Here is a 16,691-nt window from a genome sequence, read left to right as displayed (position 1 = left end):
TCCTTGTCAGTAACAACCACATCAACGTTAAGGGACATGAGCAGCTGTGAGGAGGAGGGTTTATTCTCCAGGTCTTTAACTGTTTTCCAGATCTTCTTGGGGTGAGACCCACAGAGAGAGAACTGCACCTTAAAGTAACTAACTTTGGCCTTCCGGATAGCCTGAGTGCACTTATTTCTAATTTGCCTGAACGAGAGCCAGTCAGCCTGAGTATGCATGTGCCGAGCGATTTGCCAAATGGAATTCTTGAGCTGGAGTAAACTCTGCCAGATCACGGTCAAACCAGGGAACCGGTTTTTAATTCTTATTTTCTTTACGGGCAAGTATTTATTAACGATACCACTGAAAATATAAAAAAAGATGGAAAAAGCGTCAAAGCTGATTTAATACCAATTTACAGAGGCCAGGTCATGAAGGAAGGCTTGCTCATAATTTTTTTTTAGCAAGCGTCTATGACAAATCAGGACAGGTCGTTTCACTGAGCAGCCATTACGAACACAGGCTGTAAAACAGTGATCACTAAGGTCATTACAGAAAAGCACCAGACTGATACCTTTCAGGATCATTTGTAAGGATAACATCTAGGAGAGTAGCCTTTTCTGGATGTTTGGAGTCATATCTTGTGGGATTGGTAAAATTTTGAGAAAGATTTAGGGAGTCCCATTGAATTAGGACTTGGTCAGGTGGTTTAAGCATGTCCCAGTTTAAGCATGTCCCAGTTTAAGTCCCCTAGCAGGACAAATTCAGACTTAGTGTAAGGGGCCAGGAGAGAGCTTAGGGCATTTAGGGTACAGGCCGGTGCTGATGGTGGCCAATAACACCCAGCAACAGTCAACAAAGAGTTATTTCAAACTTTAATGCGTAAAACCAGCAAATAAAATTGTTTGGGGACAGACCTGGTGGAGACAACCAAGCACTGAATATGTTCCTTGGTAAAGATTGCCACTCCACCACCTTTGAAAGATCTGTCTTGCCGAAAAAGGTTATAGCCAGACAGGTTAACATCAGTGTTCAAAACACTCCTTCTTAACCACGTCTCAGTAATGACCAACARATCTGGATTGGAGCTGTGAACCAACACTTTCAATTGATAAATTTTTGGTAATACGCTTCAAGTGTTAACCTGCAGAAAACCCAGGCTTTTACGAGAGCAGAAATCAGTGAAGCAGATATCAGAGCACAAATCAGAATTGGGGCTAGCAACGGGAGAGGGGCCAGGTGGTACATGCACATTTCCAGATATAACCAGCAGTATTACAATCAGGGCACAGCAGAGGACAGGGAGAGCTCTGCAGTGTTGACTTATAACATTTGAATGTACATTCGATGGCAAAAATATCATATTGACAGAAATTTCATCAGGTAACATGACTACAAAGCCAAACTGCTTCGCTGCCAGACAAGGCTCCGCTGACAGCCAAGTGTAGCGGTGGTAAGGTGTTGGAACTGCTTTGGGACTCTGCTGTTGGGACAGCTTTTTGTAGGCCCAGTTTGTGGGCACCGTTTGTCATTGTTATAGTGCAATTAATGTATTGTTTAGTGTTGTGTAGTGGCTTTGCTGACATTCATCTCCCAAATGTTTTTGTTTGTTTGCCCAACCAAGATGTACTTGCTAAAATCGCCAAGTGATACATCACATACCTTACTTTTATTTCCCTGCATAAGTAAAAGCAGGAAATGCATCACCTTTGCCTCTACTGCTACTCATTCCAATTTCACTGGTTTGGATTTCTCCCTGACCACAATGGCTGGCATTTTCATACATTCAGGAACTTTGAGGGTTTATAACATAGCCACTCTAGTAATTTAATAGGATCTCTATGGCTGTGACTAGGTAGACATATTTCACTAATCTATCCCTTAATATTGATAAAGATCACTAGTCACGCCCAATTCTAAATACAGTAACAGTTCCAAGCAAAAATGCTGCACACAGMATATCATTCTCTAACACAATTATTTAAATAGTCTTTACTTTATAACAATGACTGGTCTTCCAGTAGACATGTGTATAGTGAGAAAGTGTTGGTTCAACATAGAGCGCCCCACCCTCGCTTGTCATGTATGGCTTTTCTAATCAAGTTGAGCAGTGACTCAGTCAGGAAGTAACAAGTGGGGTAGCTGTAGGACCTCATACATACAGTAGATAGTGGTTATAGTGTCTGAATGCATCAACTAAACATTACCATTAAGATGATAAAGTGTCAAATGTTACAGTGAGTAATTAACAGATTACAAGCAAAGAATGTGCTGAACACAAATGCTGTAACACTTTATTGTATTCCTGAGTGTACCTGACCCTCTGACGCTTTCAATATCAAAACCCCTATGGGTGTCCTATTTTCATCTTTCAGTGGCTATGTGTTGCATGTATTAGCCTACACAGGATGTGTCTTCATTATTCTATGTATTCTTGGGGAGTGAGAGAGTACAATCTATGGAGACAACAGTAGAGAATCAGACCAAAGGCCTTGTGTAGGTCTACTATTTTCATACCACCCCTTGGTACCTCTCATGTTCTGTCTATGTAAAATATCTGGGTACTGTAGTCTGTACTGTACTGTTCTGGGTACTGTAGTCATATGGTAAAGAGGAAAGCCTGACTTCCATGTGCAGAGTGGAGTGGTTTGGGAAATTCCAACTCAAATAAATGAGGTGAAACAAAATTGACAGTGTGTAAAATATAATTTTAATACTGCAAAATGTATGTATTTAAATAGAGTAAAGACAAGTGTATAGTTGTCCTGACCTAAAGACATTGCTGTCAGGTGTGGGTAAAATCACTTGGGAAGAATATGATGTCCATGGTTCTGATTTCTGTGTGCGTGTGTGTGCGCATGTTCGTGCAAGTAGAAAAACATGTTGACTGACCCTCCTTGTAGAGAAACGCCAAACCATCCTCCTCTCTTTCATGTTGACGAAACGATCTATCACTCTGTCATACAGTACACGCTTTTTTTTGTGGTCCTAGGCTACCTGGCAGAAATGCTTGCTTGCTGGCTTAACTTCCATTCATGGGACACGTTACCTAGTTAACATTAGCCTTCTACATCTAGCTACATATTGAACTTCCATCCTCTCAGGGGCATAACAATGTATGTATTAAATGTTGGATCAGAATCGCCATAGAGATCCTATTAAAATACTAGTGGGGCTGTGTCATAAACCCTCAAAGTTCCAGAATGTATTGTAAAAAAACAACAAAATAAGCAACATTGTATTGTTTATATGGTAGATGGTTTAGACTGTTTGTACTCAGAGTATATAACTATAGGGGATCACTTTGGGATAGATTCTCTAGATGGGCTTTTACTGCAACACCATTTATTGTGATCCAAATCTACAACAACATCGTCCTGATAATCTTTGATGTGAATCTAGAGCAGACCAGACAGAACTGGTGCTGCATTAAGTTTGTTCACATTTTAGTCCTCTACTTCTCTTGCTCATCAATCCTCAATCCATTTCACATAAACATATGATGTAATACCTTCTATGAACCAACAGGATGAGATGTGTTGATTTACAGAGGCCACCACGACTTGAGAAGAGTTTCAACTAGATAACACAGCCACAAAGTCAACGGACTATATCCTTATAATCTATGAAAACAAAAATGTGTTTTGTTTTTCATCTAAGGTTAGAGTTAGGTTTAAAAGCAGATTTTAATMAGATAATTTGTAGATATAGGTGGGGTTTAGGACTTTGTGGCTGTGATAACCAGTGAAGACCCCTGAGAAGAGGAAGACAAGTGGAGACAGCAGCTCATTGGTGACTAATAATTACTTCTGCTTGACATTTACATTCTTTGAGTACTTGAAGTTGATTTATGATAACAATAGATGTTTGTTTTTCCCACACATTAGATCAATGTGGATCAGAGTGTCCCAGTAAGAACATAAAGGATGAAAAATAACTCAGTAGTAGATTGGGAGATTCAGAAACAAACATTACAGACTATATTAAAATGCAATGAAACACATATATTTTTCATTTGATCACTGTTGTTGTTGAAAATTTACACATGTTCATATTCAATCTGATCTGGAGAAGATGTTCAAGGTACTTTACTTTACAATCGTTGTATTCTCCATCTCAAGTACATACAGTATATCTCAATATGGCCTGTTTTGACAAATGACACTATACTGTATCTCTCTGTACATTCAAGMGGACAACAGAAGRACTGTGCTGACCTGAGTGTCAGTTACACATAAGTGGATTACAGTTGAAAGGAGCAACACAAAAACAATAATATACTGTATATACACTTCCCAATAATTATAACTGTATAGCCATTCATATCAGGTTCATTCTGATTCACCCAAGCTATATGTAACGTTCGTTCTCCTCCTCGTCTGAGGAGGATCATGGATCGGACCAAAACGCAGCTTGGGTAGAATACATATTTGATTTTTTAAAGAAAGACGAAGACGGAAAAACTCTTAACAAACTACAAAACAATAAACGACGTAAACAGACCTGAACAAGAGAACTTACAGACAACGAAGAACGCACGAACAGGAACAAACGAACGAAACGAAACGAGACAGTACCGTGTGGTGCAACAAACACAGACACAGCAACAATCACCCACCAACAAACGGTGTGAACAGCCTACCTTAATATGGTTCTCAATCAGAGGAAACGTAAAACACCTGCCCCTGATTGAGAACCATATCAGGCTAAATAACAATGAACCTAAACATAGAAACACATAACATAGAATGCCCACCCCAACTCACGCCCTGACCATACTAAACAAATARAAAACAAAGGAAAACAGGTCAGGAACGTGACACTATAGATACAAACAAAAGCCTTGTGAAAGCCATAACACAAGCCACAACACAAATAAGAATGTACTATATTCTTTAGCCATAAGAACAATAAAGCTAACAAATAAGCAGTCGGCTGCTGTGCWACATTGGGTTAAAATGTAAATATTTTACTGGAACCTTTGACAGACTGAGTACAATGGCCTCTGAGCCAGCTGACTCCCYCATGCTTCCTGTTGTGTTCAAATGTTACCATAGATTGCATCGTCTTCACCGACACATTCGTATGGGTCGCCATCCTCTTCAGCCTACAGGAAACCAGATCAGAGATATCATCATCATCAACAACAACACCTCTATTGTCATCTTAATCCTTTTTATTTAGAGAAAAGTTCTTCTCAGATCTCTACAGTAGCTGTAAACATATGCAGTAGGCCTACAGTAAAGGTGTGAATTATGGGGGAGCCAGGGGAGGCTCAGCTCCCCTGAATGAGACATTAGCTCCCCTAAATGCAACAAAAGTCAAGTAGGCTATACTTTAATGACAGTAGGCCTATAKGGTGACTCTTTCAGTTAAAAGAGGTTAACGTTCGGTTAGAAGCATTCGATTTTGCAATGGCATAGGACAAACATTATTTTGGATTTGTGTGCCCTTAAAGTGTTTTCACGGCGAAAAATAATGAAATGTTATGAATGCATAGTTACACTTACAGTGCATTTTCCGAGATCTCCAAGATCCATGATTTGTACAGTGTTTAAGTTCAATGTTCTAATTCAACACTCCAAGCATTAACTCATGAATTATGGACAACTCAMGAACTAGGGTGTAAAACCTGTTTTGATTCAATTATATTGAATGAAGGCTACCTGTTCTGCGTGTGTTTGAATATGTGTGTAAAATAGTCTTGACTGAGAGACTGAGAGGGTTGGCTACCGGCAGTGGTGTCAGCCAAGTGGAGGCTAAACGCAAGTAAACTCTGTTTACCCACCTTTTTCAGAGAAATTCATTTAAAGTATAGGGAGTGTTAACAATATTTATTTTTACCCCGACCGGCAATCAGAGTTTACCCACGTCTGTTTTTTACCACTACCTCACTGGCTACCGGTAGGCCTATTTGAAGTTCATGGTAATACACATTGTAACCTAGTCTAGTYAATTGACTTTGTATGTTAGGCAGTYGAAGCTCCTCAGAGGAGAAAGGGGAGGACGATCCTCCTCAGTGAATTTKATYAAAATAAAATTGTGAAACAATAATAGATAAAACTATACTAAATATATCCACGTCACCAAATCATTTATTTTAAAAAACTATTTTTCTGTGAAGGTCTACAGTAGCCTCAACAGCACTCGCTAGGGGAGAACAATGGTGTAGCCGGAGGACAGCTAGTTTCCGTCCGCCTCTGGGTACATTAYCTTCAATACAAAACCTAAGAGGCGCATGGTTCTCACCCCCTTCCATAGACTTACACAGTAATTATGACAACTTCTGGAGAATGTCCTCCAATCTATCAGAGCTCTTGCAGTATGAACTGACATGTTGTCCACCCAATCAAAGGATCAGAMAATGAATCTAGTACTGAAAGCATAAGTTACAGCTAGCTAGCTAGCACTGCAGTGCACAAAATGTGGTGAGTAGTTGACTCAAAGAAAGAGAAAGATAATAGTTGAACAGTTTTGAACAAATTKATTTCTTCAAAAATGAATTAGAGAGAGCGAGCTAAATATATTTCATTGTATTTTTTTTTCACTTTCACTTCCCTAGCTAGTGAATGCAGCTAGCTAGTTTAGCCTATTCAAACACCTGGCTCAAACAGAMAGGGATGCTATGTTAGCCAGCTGGCTATGGCTATCCAACACTAGAACTCTRCCAAGTCAAGGTAAGCTTTTGGTTTTATTAATTTATTGCCKCCGGGGCCCGACGGTGTAACTGCCAAACTGCTTGCTTTACACTGTACTGCATGATTGTTGCGGGTTTATTAACATGTTAGTTCTAGTAGCTAATGTTAGCTATGTTGACTATGATGTTASCTAATATGGTGACAARGATGTTGGCTGTGTGTAGCGGTTATGGTATCAAGGTWTGGCATGGAAAGGTTTTTTCACCTGGTCACACACAGCTGTTGTATTGTGCATTGAAGTCCACAAGCGAATGTAAAGGGTGAAAGGAGGAGAGTGCTTAGATGCAAGAAGGAATTATATAATGAGCAAATGATCATYCTGTTTGTATTTGGCTGCTATGAAAGTGAACTGTGTTTGCGGTGATCAGGGGTGTATTCATTCTGTCCGTAATGTTGAAAACATTTCTTAAATGGAAGCAAATGGAATGAAACAGGAATAAACATACCTGAATTTGTCCAATAGAAACACTCATTTGCAACTGTTGTACTAATGATTATACCCTAGATCAGCTAAATACAAGCAAGTGTGCAAGGCGGTATTGCATGTGTCAATGTSTGTCAACTTGATTACTCACATTTTTCTCTCGACCTGTGCAGCTACYTTGTAAACTTTCGTTCATAGGCTAGGTTGTAGCAATCTCATGATGGGAATAGGGAAATTTGTATATCATGTAGTAGRCTAAACCTATCGATGTTACATTGAGCTGGGTGAATGGAATATGAATGACAGTCATCCAATACGCTGTAATAGAAATAAGACCATGCTCATAAAAKTAAATAGAAATCGTCCTCCCTCATCTTAAACGGCACTGTTCGCAACTGATGTTAGGGTGACCYTCCCATTTTTCAATTAATGTAGGCCTTATCAATGGCAATCACTGAATGTCATTGGCATAACTTTTTGGTGTTTTATAAGAGATGTATATTTCCATTTATCAAACGGMGCGATTAGAGACTACAGTTTGGATGCTATAATTATTTTGGAGTAGACCAACATGCAGAGGTAGCTTACTTTTTGAAGTGATTTGTTTGACAATCAGATTAAAATATAATGACTGGTTGTGTTCATGCCACATTGAAAGGTAATACATTTTTACTGTTTCAATTACGTATTTATTTTTAATTGAAATAAATGATGTATGGGCAAGCGAGTGCACTCAATAGAGACCCCCCTGAATGTCATGGTGTAATTCACTGCAGTACATACAGTACCTCCATGTTGCCAGATAGCTGATCGGTGTAGTAGTTTGCGTGGGTTTCACTGCTGGTGTCTTTCTGCTCTTTCCTGTGGATAGTTAGGGCCACTCTCAGATGCATTCTCTTCATTTGATAAGACACTACAAGATTGAATTTAGGCTAATGGGCTTTAGCAACTCAGCAAGGATTGTAGGTTAAGATAGATAGAACAGCCTGTATTAAAYTACCTTGATGTTGAGGGATCTGAGGAAGCAGACTTGGATGCATCCATATCCTGCATACTGGCTACTGGTTGGTCACTATGACTCGTCCCACTGATGAAAAAAATGCCAAGTTATCAAAACAGAACAAAACAGCCATCAAAAAAAAATCTACTTAACTCCTTCCAAAAATAAATAAAATAGTAACTTACCACTTCTTAGTCAATAGGCAAGCTGACATGGGAATTACTATTACTACCACCACAAATGCAGTAATACCAATTGAAACGTACAGCAGGAACATCTTATCTGTCCAAAAACAAATAAATATGATGTATTAAATGTACCTATACTATTCCTTATGATATAAATGATTCTTTGTTTAATTCATTAATTAATGATACACTTCCCTCCACGGTTTCCCTTACCATTTGTGGGCACAGTGAAGGACAAGGTGGCATTGCCCTGTGTGTTGTTGGCATGGCAGTGGACGGTCTCTGAGAAGCCTAGTGCCCTCTGTAGGGTCACCATGGTAACTGACCCATGCATCTCCACCCTGGTACTGGYCAGGTGTCCTGCTGGAAGAGACCACTCCACAGTGCTGGGGGGCTCTGAATCCACAATGCACAGACATGTTACCATAGAGATGTCTGAAGTGCAGGCTGAGTCCACTTTGATCTCAGGGGGGTCTGGGATGAGAATGATGAACAGTTTGGTTTTAACTGAACATGTAGTGCTACATCCTGAAGAGTATTGTCTTAATATTATATACACAGACATGACATGCCCCTTAGTGACAACATGTGGATGAATCAACTAACWCTGGATCTACTTACACTCTATGTTGAGCTTCAAAGGGCTGGAGGGGKCTTGACCTTCTGTGTTGATYGCAGTGCAGTAGAGGGCTTCAGTGAGTCTGGTCACATTCTCCAGTGTGAGTGTGGGTCCAGTGGTGGGCAGASGCCCTCTGCTGTTGTGCCAGCGGTAGCTGTGMGCAGCAGGGTTACTGTCACTGGAGCATCTCAGTTCTACAGAGTCTCCCTCCTTCACACTGGACACTCCCTTAACCTTCACATCCACTGGGGCATCTATGAATAACATCATTAGTAAGAATGATATTACTATGTAATAAACATCTTAGGACAGATTCAGTGGATCAACCACATGATTTCAATCTATTTTAATTTCCAAAGGGAAGTACGGACAAAGTTTTAGTACCCTTTTCAAAGAAGTTTCATTTCTCATATTCKCAGAAATATTGTGAAAGTGAAAATCTTCCAAACAGTGTTGTTAAAACACAGATGTGGTCCACTTACATTTGACATTTAGCGTCTTGGAGCTGCTCACTGTCATCCCTCCCCTGTATGCTGCTGTGCAGACCASAGGCTGGTTGTTATCAGCGATGCTGGATCTAAAGGTCATGGTTGATGTCTCTTCCCACTGGCCCTTGGTCTGCTGCTGTGATTGGATGCTGGGTGTTCCAGAGTGGCTCCAGGTGATGCGAGGGGGATCAGATGGGCAGGAGTGAGACACAGAGCAGGAGGCAGATACCTCCTCCCCCACCTTCACCTCCTCCATCACTGACAGAGAGGGGGGGTCTGGAGAGCCTGAAATCAACAAAGAGATGACAACAGTTGTAGCACTTATTCTTGGGTCTGTCCTTTTTTGTACCATTACAATTATAATCAACAAGAAGCTATAGCTAATATGTTAACTTTAGGGTAAATAGGATACTGTAATTAACACATTTGAAGTTCTCCTTGTCAATTTTCCCTGGAGAACTTACTGCTCACTGCAATGGAGACTCTGTCATCTTTGTATGAAGCCTTGTTATAGTTTTTGATTTCAATCCTGAAAGTAAAYGGTCCTTCGTCACTGAGATGGAGGGGGTCGATTCTGAGAGAGCAGTTCTTCTGRKMGAGGTCTCCCACCAGCTCTGTACGATGCCTGTAGTCTGTGATGGCGTTGGAGCTGTCTGGGTGGTAGATAACCTCATAAGTGTCTTTGAACCAGATGCCAGTGAATTCAGAGGGCTTTATCTTTGGTTCTGGGTAGTTGAATGAGCAGGGAATCACGATGCATGAGCCCTGCAGGCCGGAGACTGAGTTGGGCACCTCAGCAGTCCATGACGAGGTATCAACTCCCCACACTCAAATAGCAGATGGAGAAATGTTAGTCAGAGGTGTTGGACACATGTCAAGGAATTTGAGTATAAGAATGGAATGCAGCTAGCTAGTTTAGCCTACTCAAACAACCGTCTCAAACAGAAAGGGATGCCATGTTAGCTGGCTGGCTATGGCTATCCAACACTGGAACTCTTCCAAGTCAAGGTAAGCTTTTGGTTTTATTAATTTATTGCCACCAAGGCTCGCTTGTGTAACTGATGAACTGCTTGCTGCTAACTGTACACTCTACTCCACACTGTACTCTGATGTGTTGTGCAATGAAGTCCACAAGCGAAGGGAAAATGTGAGAGAAGGAGAGCGCGTAGATGGATGTGAGAAGGAATTATACATACAACGAGCTGTTTGTATGTTGCTGCTATGAACGTGAACTGTGTTTGCGTGTGATCAGGTGTGTATTCATTGTGCCGGTTCTGTTGACGGGATAAACATACCTGAATTGGTCGAATAGAAACTCGTTTTCAACTGTTGGACTAATGATTATACTCCAGATCAGCTAAATGCAGTGGTAGGTGGTACTGACTGTGTCACTGTCTGTCACCTTGATTGATTACTCAAAATTCTGTCAACCTGTGCACCTATGTTGTAAATGTTCCTTCATCATGATTGGTACAGGGAAAATTTGAGCATCATGTAGTAGCCTCAACCTATTGATGTTACATTGAACTGGGTGAATGGAATATGAATGACAGTCATCCAATATGCTGTAATAGAAATAAGGCCATGCTCATAAACGGCACCGACCGCCACTGCTGTAATCACATTGTTTCTATTTTCTTGTCAGCAAATAAGTAAATAAATAAATACAATATTTTTTACTGGATACAGAATCTATATTTGTAGCCTACCTCCAAGCCAAATGCAATGAATAAGAAAACGCCATGGTAATTTTTCATTCCCCATCACCTCCTCTCAGTGCTGGACCTGAAGGTAGAAGGAACATTTTATTATCACTAGTAAGTTAACATTGGATATGATACTTGTAATGTCTAAAATCCAAATCAATTACTTGCATAGTTTGCCAATTCTTGCTCGTTCTTGTCAGATAACCACCCTCCTTCAGAGAATAAGGGCACTAATGTGTACATTTCACATCTAATTCCCATCTCACATGTAAAATGATTTCTTTATTTTTGCCATCAGGAGTTCCCATATTTTGTCTCAGACTGATGGCGAGGCGAGTTAACTATTCTGCCCTACCAAGCAAAAAGGCAGTAACTGCTAATTTGTTCGAAAATTAGTTAATGTAATTTTTGCTACATTAAACACATGCTTAATCATGCGGACAAGTATCCTGCCTTTATTATATTGTGTTTTGGAGAAAATGGGGGTCATGTTAGCAGTAACTGCATAAAGTTACTGTGAAACCAAGGTAAATAAAAGCAATTTTTCTCAGTTCCACACTATAAGCAGTTACTGTCTTTTTGCTTGGTAGGGCAGTATATTCCCTTGATGGTTAACTGGCCTCTGCTCAGTACCCTGCCCTGAACCTTAGACACTGTCACTAGCCGGCTACCACCCAGTACTGCTGCCCTATGTACATATAGTCATTGAACAATGGTCACTTTAATTAATAGTGTTTACATGTTGTTTTACCCACTTTATATGTAAACAGCAAAAAAGGAAACATCCATTTTTCAGGACCCTGTCTTTCAAAGATAAATCGTAAAAATTCAAATAACGTCACAGATCGTCATTATAAAGGGTTTAAACTGCTTGTTCAATGAACCATAAACAATTAACCTTTTCACACGCACCATCACACCCGTGRCATTAGAACGCTCATTTAGAACGGCCAGTTTCGAATGACGTAACAATCAGCATTTGAGCTGGCCACACTTTTTTCAGAKACTTTTTACACAAACACTGTCRTTACAAAGTTATGTCCAGAATGTGAGCAGTTTATTTTTGGATGCAATGTTCAGATATTCACAGAAGTATCTAWAGCATAACGCAATCATCCTAACCGGAAAWATGTAGGCTACATTTGTCCTCGCGCTAACTGAGGAAAGATTGACGCAACACAAGCGGTCATATTTTCTAACTCTCGGCTGACATAAACTACAATATGAATTAGCTAATAGCAATTGCTATGTCTAATTAATCACWTCAAAGGTGAGCTCACCGTTGAGTTAAACACTTTCTAGAAATCGAAAGTAATCAGATGATTAGTTTCAGCCCGCAGCCAAATTTTTTTCCACAAAGATAATAAAAGACAAGATGAGTTTGGTCTGTTAATAGTATGCATGTTGAAGGGGTGTGTCGTCTACCATCGTTCACATCCCACCATTCACTTCTTGAAGTTCTCAAAATGAGTGAACCCTGACTCACCTCATTTTGTTATAGCATCTTTGGTACGACAGGCGATCACGTGAAATCCAGAATGCATTGTATACATTCTGGAATGGAGATAACGTTCTAACATCACGTGCATAAAAAAACTCAAGCTGGGGCGACCGTTAGAGATATTTGGAACTCAAAATGCACCTGTAGAACAGTGTTAAGACACTAACAGCTTACAGYCGGTAGGCAATTAAGGTCACAGTTATGAAAACTTAGGACACTAAAGAGGCCGTTCTACTGACTCTGAAAAACAKCAAAAGAAAGATGCCCAYGGTCCCTGCTCATCTGAGTGAATGTGCCTTAGGCATGCTGCAAGGAGGCATGAGGACTGCAGATGTGGCRAGGGCAATAAATTGCAATGTCCGTACTGTGACCGACAGCTGATCATCCTCYCAGTGGCAGACCACGTTTAACAACGCCTGCACAGGATCGGTACATCAGAACATCACACCTGCGGGACAGGTACAGGATGGCAACAACAACTGCCCGAGTTACACCAGGAACACACAATTCCTCCATCAGTGCTCAGACTGTCCGCTATAGGCTGAGAGAGACTGGACTGAGGGCTTGTAGGCCTGTTGTAAGGCAGGTCCTCACCAGACATCACAGGCAACAACGTTGCCTATGGGCACAAACCCACCATCGCTGGACCAGACAGGACTYGCAAAAAGTGCTCTTCACTGACGAGTCGTGGTTTTGTTTCACCGGGGGTGATGGTCGGATTTGCATTTATCGTCGAAGGAATGAGCGTTACACCGAGGCCTGTACTCTGGAGCGGGATTGGTTTGGAGGTGGAGGGTCCATCATGGTCTGATGCAGTGTGTCACAGCATCATCAGACTGAGCTTGTTGTCATTGCAGGCAATCRCAACGCTGTGCGTTACAGGGAAGACATCCTCCTKCCTCCTCCAGCATGACAATYCCACCAGCCATACTGCTCGTTCTGTGRATGATTTCCTGCAAGACAGGAATGTCAGTGTTCAGCCATGGCCAGCGAAGAGCCCGGATCTCAATCCCATTGAGCACATCTGGGACCTGTTGGAATCGGAGGTGAGGGCTAGGGCCATTCCTGCCAGAAATGTCTGGGAACTTGCAGGTGCCTTGGTGGAAGAGTGGGGTAACATCTCACAGCAAATTCATCTGGTGCAGTCCATGTGGAAGAGATGCACTGCAGTACTTATGGCTGGTGGCCACACCAGATACTGACTGTTACTATTGATTTTGACCCCCCCCCCCCCTTTGTTCAGGGACACATTATTCCATTTCTGTTCAAATCAAACCAAATTATATTTTTCACATACACACGGTTAGCAGATGTTAATGCGAGTGTAGCGAAATGCTTGTGCTTCTAGTTCCGACAATGCAGTAATATCCAACGAGTAATCGAACCTAACAATTTCACAACAAAGTACCTTTTACACACAAGTGTAAAGGAATGAATAAGAATATGTACATAAAAAGATATGAATGAGTGATGGCCGAACGGCATAGGCAAGATGCAGTGGATGGTATGGTATAGAGTACAGTATATACAATATGAGATGAGTAATGTAGGGTATGTAAACATATAAAAGTGGCATTGTTTAAAGTGGCTAGTGATACATTACATAAAGATGGCAGATGCAGTAGATGGTATAGAGTACAGTATATACATATGAGATGAGTAATGTAGGGTTGTAAACATATATGAAGTGGCATTGTTTAGTGATACATTTATTACATCAATTTTTCCATTATTAAAGTGGCTGGAGTTGAGTCAGTATGTTGGCAGCAGCCACTCAATGTAACAGTCTGATGGCCTTGAGATAGAAGCTGTTTTTAAGTCTCTCGTCCCTGCTTTGATGCACCTGTACTGACCTCGCCTTCTGGATGATAGCGGGGTGAACAGGCAGTGGCTCGGGTGGTTGTTGTCCTTGATGATCTTTGGCCTTCCTGTGACATCGGGTGGTGGGTGTGTCCTGGAGGGCAGATTTGCCCCCGGTGATGCATTGTGCAGACCTCACTACCCTCTGGAGAGCCTCACGGTTATGGGCGGAGCAGTTGCCGTACCAGGCGGTGATACAGCCCGATAGGATGCTCTCGATTGTGCATTTGTAAAAGTTTGTGAGTGTTTTTGGTGACAAGCCGAATTTCTTCAGCCTCCTGAGGTTGAAAAGGCGCTGCTGCGCCTTCTTCACCCGCTGTCTGTGTGGTGGACCATTTCAGTTTGTCCGGTGTATGTACCGCGAGGAACTTAAAACTTTCTACCCTCTCCACTACTGTCCCGTCGATGTGGATAGGGGGGTGCTCCCTCTGCTGTATCCTGAAGTCCACGTCATCTCCTTTGTTTTGTTGATGTTGAGTGTGAGGTTATTTTCCTGACACCACACTCCGAGGGCCTTCACCTCCTCCCTGTAGGCCGTCTCGTTGTTGTTGGTAATCAAGCCCTACCACTGTAGTGTTGTCTGCAAACTTGATGATTGAGTTGGAGGCGTAGCTGGCATCGGCAAGTCGTGGGTGAACAGGAGAGTACAGGAAGAAGCTGAGAACGCACCCTTGTGGGGCCCCAAGTGTTGAGGACTCAGAGAGGTGGAGATGTTGTACCTACCTCACCACCTGGGGGCGGCCGTCAGGAAGTCCAGGACCAGTTGCACAGGGCGGGGGTTCGAGACCCAAGGGTCTCGAGCTTGATGACGAGTTTGGAGGGTACTATGGTGTTAAATGCTGAGCTGTAGTCGATGAACAGCATTCTCACATAGGTATTTCTCTTGTCCAGATAGGTTAGGGCAGTGTGCAGTGTGATTGTGATTGCGTCGTCTGTGGACCTATTGGGGCGGTAAGCAAATTGGAGTGGGTCTAGGGTGTCAGGTAGGGTGGAGGTGATATGGTCCTTGACTAGTCTCTCAAAGCACTTCATGATGACGGAAGTGAGTGCTACGGGGCGGTAGTCATTTATCTCAGTTACCTTAGCTTTCTTGGGAACAGGAACAATGGTGGCCCTCTTGAAGCATGTGGGGACAGCAGACTGGGATAAGGATTGATTGAATATGTCCGTAAACATACCAGCCAGCTGGTCTGCGCATGCTCTGAGGACGCGGCTGGGGATGCCGTCTGGGCCTGCAGCCTTGTGAGGGTTGACACGTTTAAATGTTTTGCTCACGTCGGCTGCAGTGAAGGAGAGCCCACAGGTTTTGGTAGCGGGCTGTGTCAGTGGCACTGTGTTGTCCTCAAAACGAGCAAAGAAGTTGTTTAGTCTGTCTGGGAGCAAGACATCCTGGTCCGCGACGGGGCTGATTTCCTTTTATAGTCCATGTTAGTCACATGTCTGTGGAACTTGTTCAGTTTATGTCTCAATTGTTGAATCTTGTTATGTTCATACAAATATTTACACATGTTAAGTTTGCTGGAGGGAAAAAACAGTTGACGTTTCTTTTTTTGCTGAGTTTATAAGACACTTTATAAGACACACTGAGTGTACAAAACATTAGGAACACCTGCTCTTTTTGTTATGACAGACTGACCATTTTAGGTGAAATCTATGATCCCTTATTGATATCGCTTGTTAAATCCACTTCAATCAGTGTATTTGAAGGGTTTGAGATAGGTWAAAGTTGGATTYTTAAGCCTTGAGACATGGATTGGGTTGTTAATTTGATTCGTTATGACATTTCTCAATATTATAATTTTTTTACTTGTTTGACATTTTACTGCATTGTGAGGAGCTAGTAACATAAGCATTTCATCTGCCGCCGCGTAAACATCTGCTAAACTGTATACGTGACCAATCATCTTTGATTGATTTAACCCGCTAAAGTGTATGTCTCTTACAATATGTATTTTGAATTTTATTAAATCTTATAAAATTGTATCCTGTACCATTCCACCATTTTCACTTTAGTTAGGGCTATTACTCACACTCAGTATTATGACTAACAGCACATGATTAAATCAAACTGTTTGTCATATGCATTTCAATTCACACATTTCATTCAAACAATGTACTTGTGATAAAGTCTTTCACAGTCTGTATCATGATCTGTGCTGTGACCATAGAATTGGGGATAGAATAACGCTGTTTGCTACCTGACGTCCGGAGGGCCAGCTCTTACAACC

At 41.6% G+C, this 16,691-nt stretch overlaps 1 protein-coding gene across 2 annotated transcripts in view; it reads right to left on the bottom strand.

Moving 5' to 3' along the window:
• Nucleotides 1–2,666: 2,666 nt before the first annotated feature.
• LOC112069094 (B-cell receptor CD22-like) overlaps nucleotides 2,667–16,691 on the bottom strand; it is a 21,394-nt gene continuing 7,369 nt past the window's right edge. Inside the window, exons 1-10 of one of the 2 annotated variants that reach the window (XM_024136383.2) lie at nucleotides 12,383–12,455; nucleotides 11,106–11,181; nucleotides 9,861–10,223; nucleotides 9,391–9,681; nucleotides 8,911–9,162; nucleotides 8,503–8,763; nucleotides 8,287–8,383; nucleotides 8,102–8,188; nucleotides 7,890–7,962; nucleotides 2,667–5,086 (exon numbers count right to left, since the gene is read on the bottom strand). In XM_024136383.2, the coding sequence (XP_023992151.1) occupies nucleotides 5,021–5,086; nucleotides 7,890–7,962; nucleotides 8,102–8,188; nucleotides 8,287–8,383; nucleotides 8,503–8,763; nucleotides 8,911–9,162; nucleotides 9,391–9,681; nucleotides 9,861–10,223; nucleotides 11,106–11,160 (1,545 nt within the window). In that variant the 5' untranslated portion in view covers nucleotides 11,161–11,181; nucleotides 12,383–12,455 and the 3' untranslated portion in view covers nucleotides 2,667–5,020. Of the gene's footprint in view, nucleotides 5,087–7,889; nucleotides 7,963–8,101; nucleotides 8,189–8,286; nucleotides 8,384–8,502; nucleotides 8,764–8,910; nucleotides 9,163–9,390; nucleotides 9,682–9,860; nucleotides 10,224–11,105; nucleotides 11,182–12,382; nucleotides 12,456–16,691 lie in introns of those variants that run through there. The other variant, XM_024136382.2, reaches the window with a different exon arrangement.

Source organism: Salvelinus sp. IW2-2015, unplaced genomic scaffold (assembly GCF_002910315.2).
Source record: "Salvelinus sp. IW2-2015 unplaced genomic scaffold, ASM291031v2 Un_scaffold907, whole genome shotgun sequence".
Classification (NCBI taxonomy): domain Eukaryota; kingdom Metazoa; phylum Chordata; class Actinopteri; order Salmoniformes; family Salmonidae; genus Salvelinus; species Salvelinus sp. IW2-2015.
Note: the sequence above shows the minus strand (reverse complement) of the source record. Positions and strands in the feature narration are given on the sequence as shown.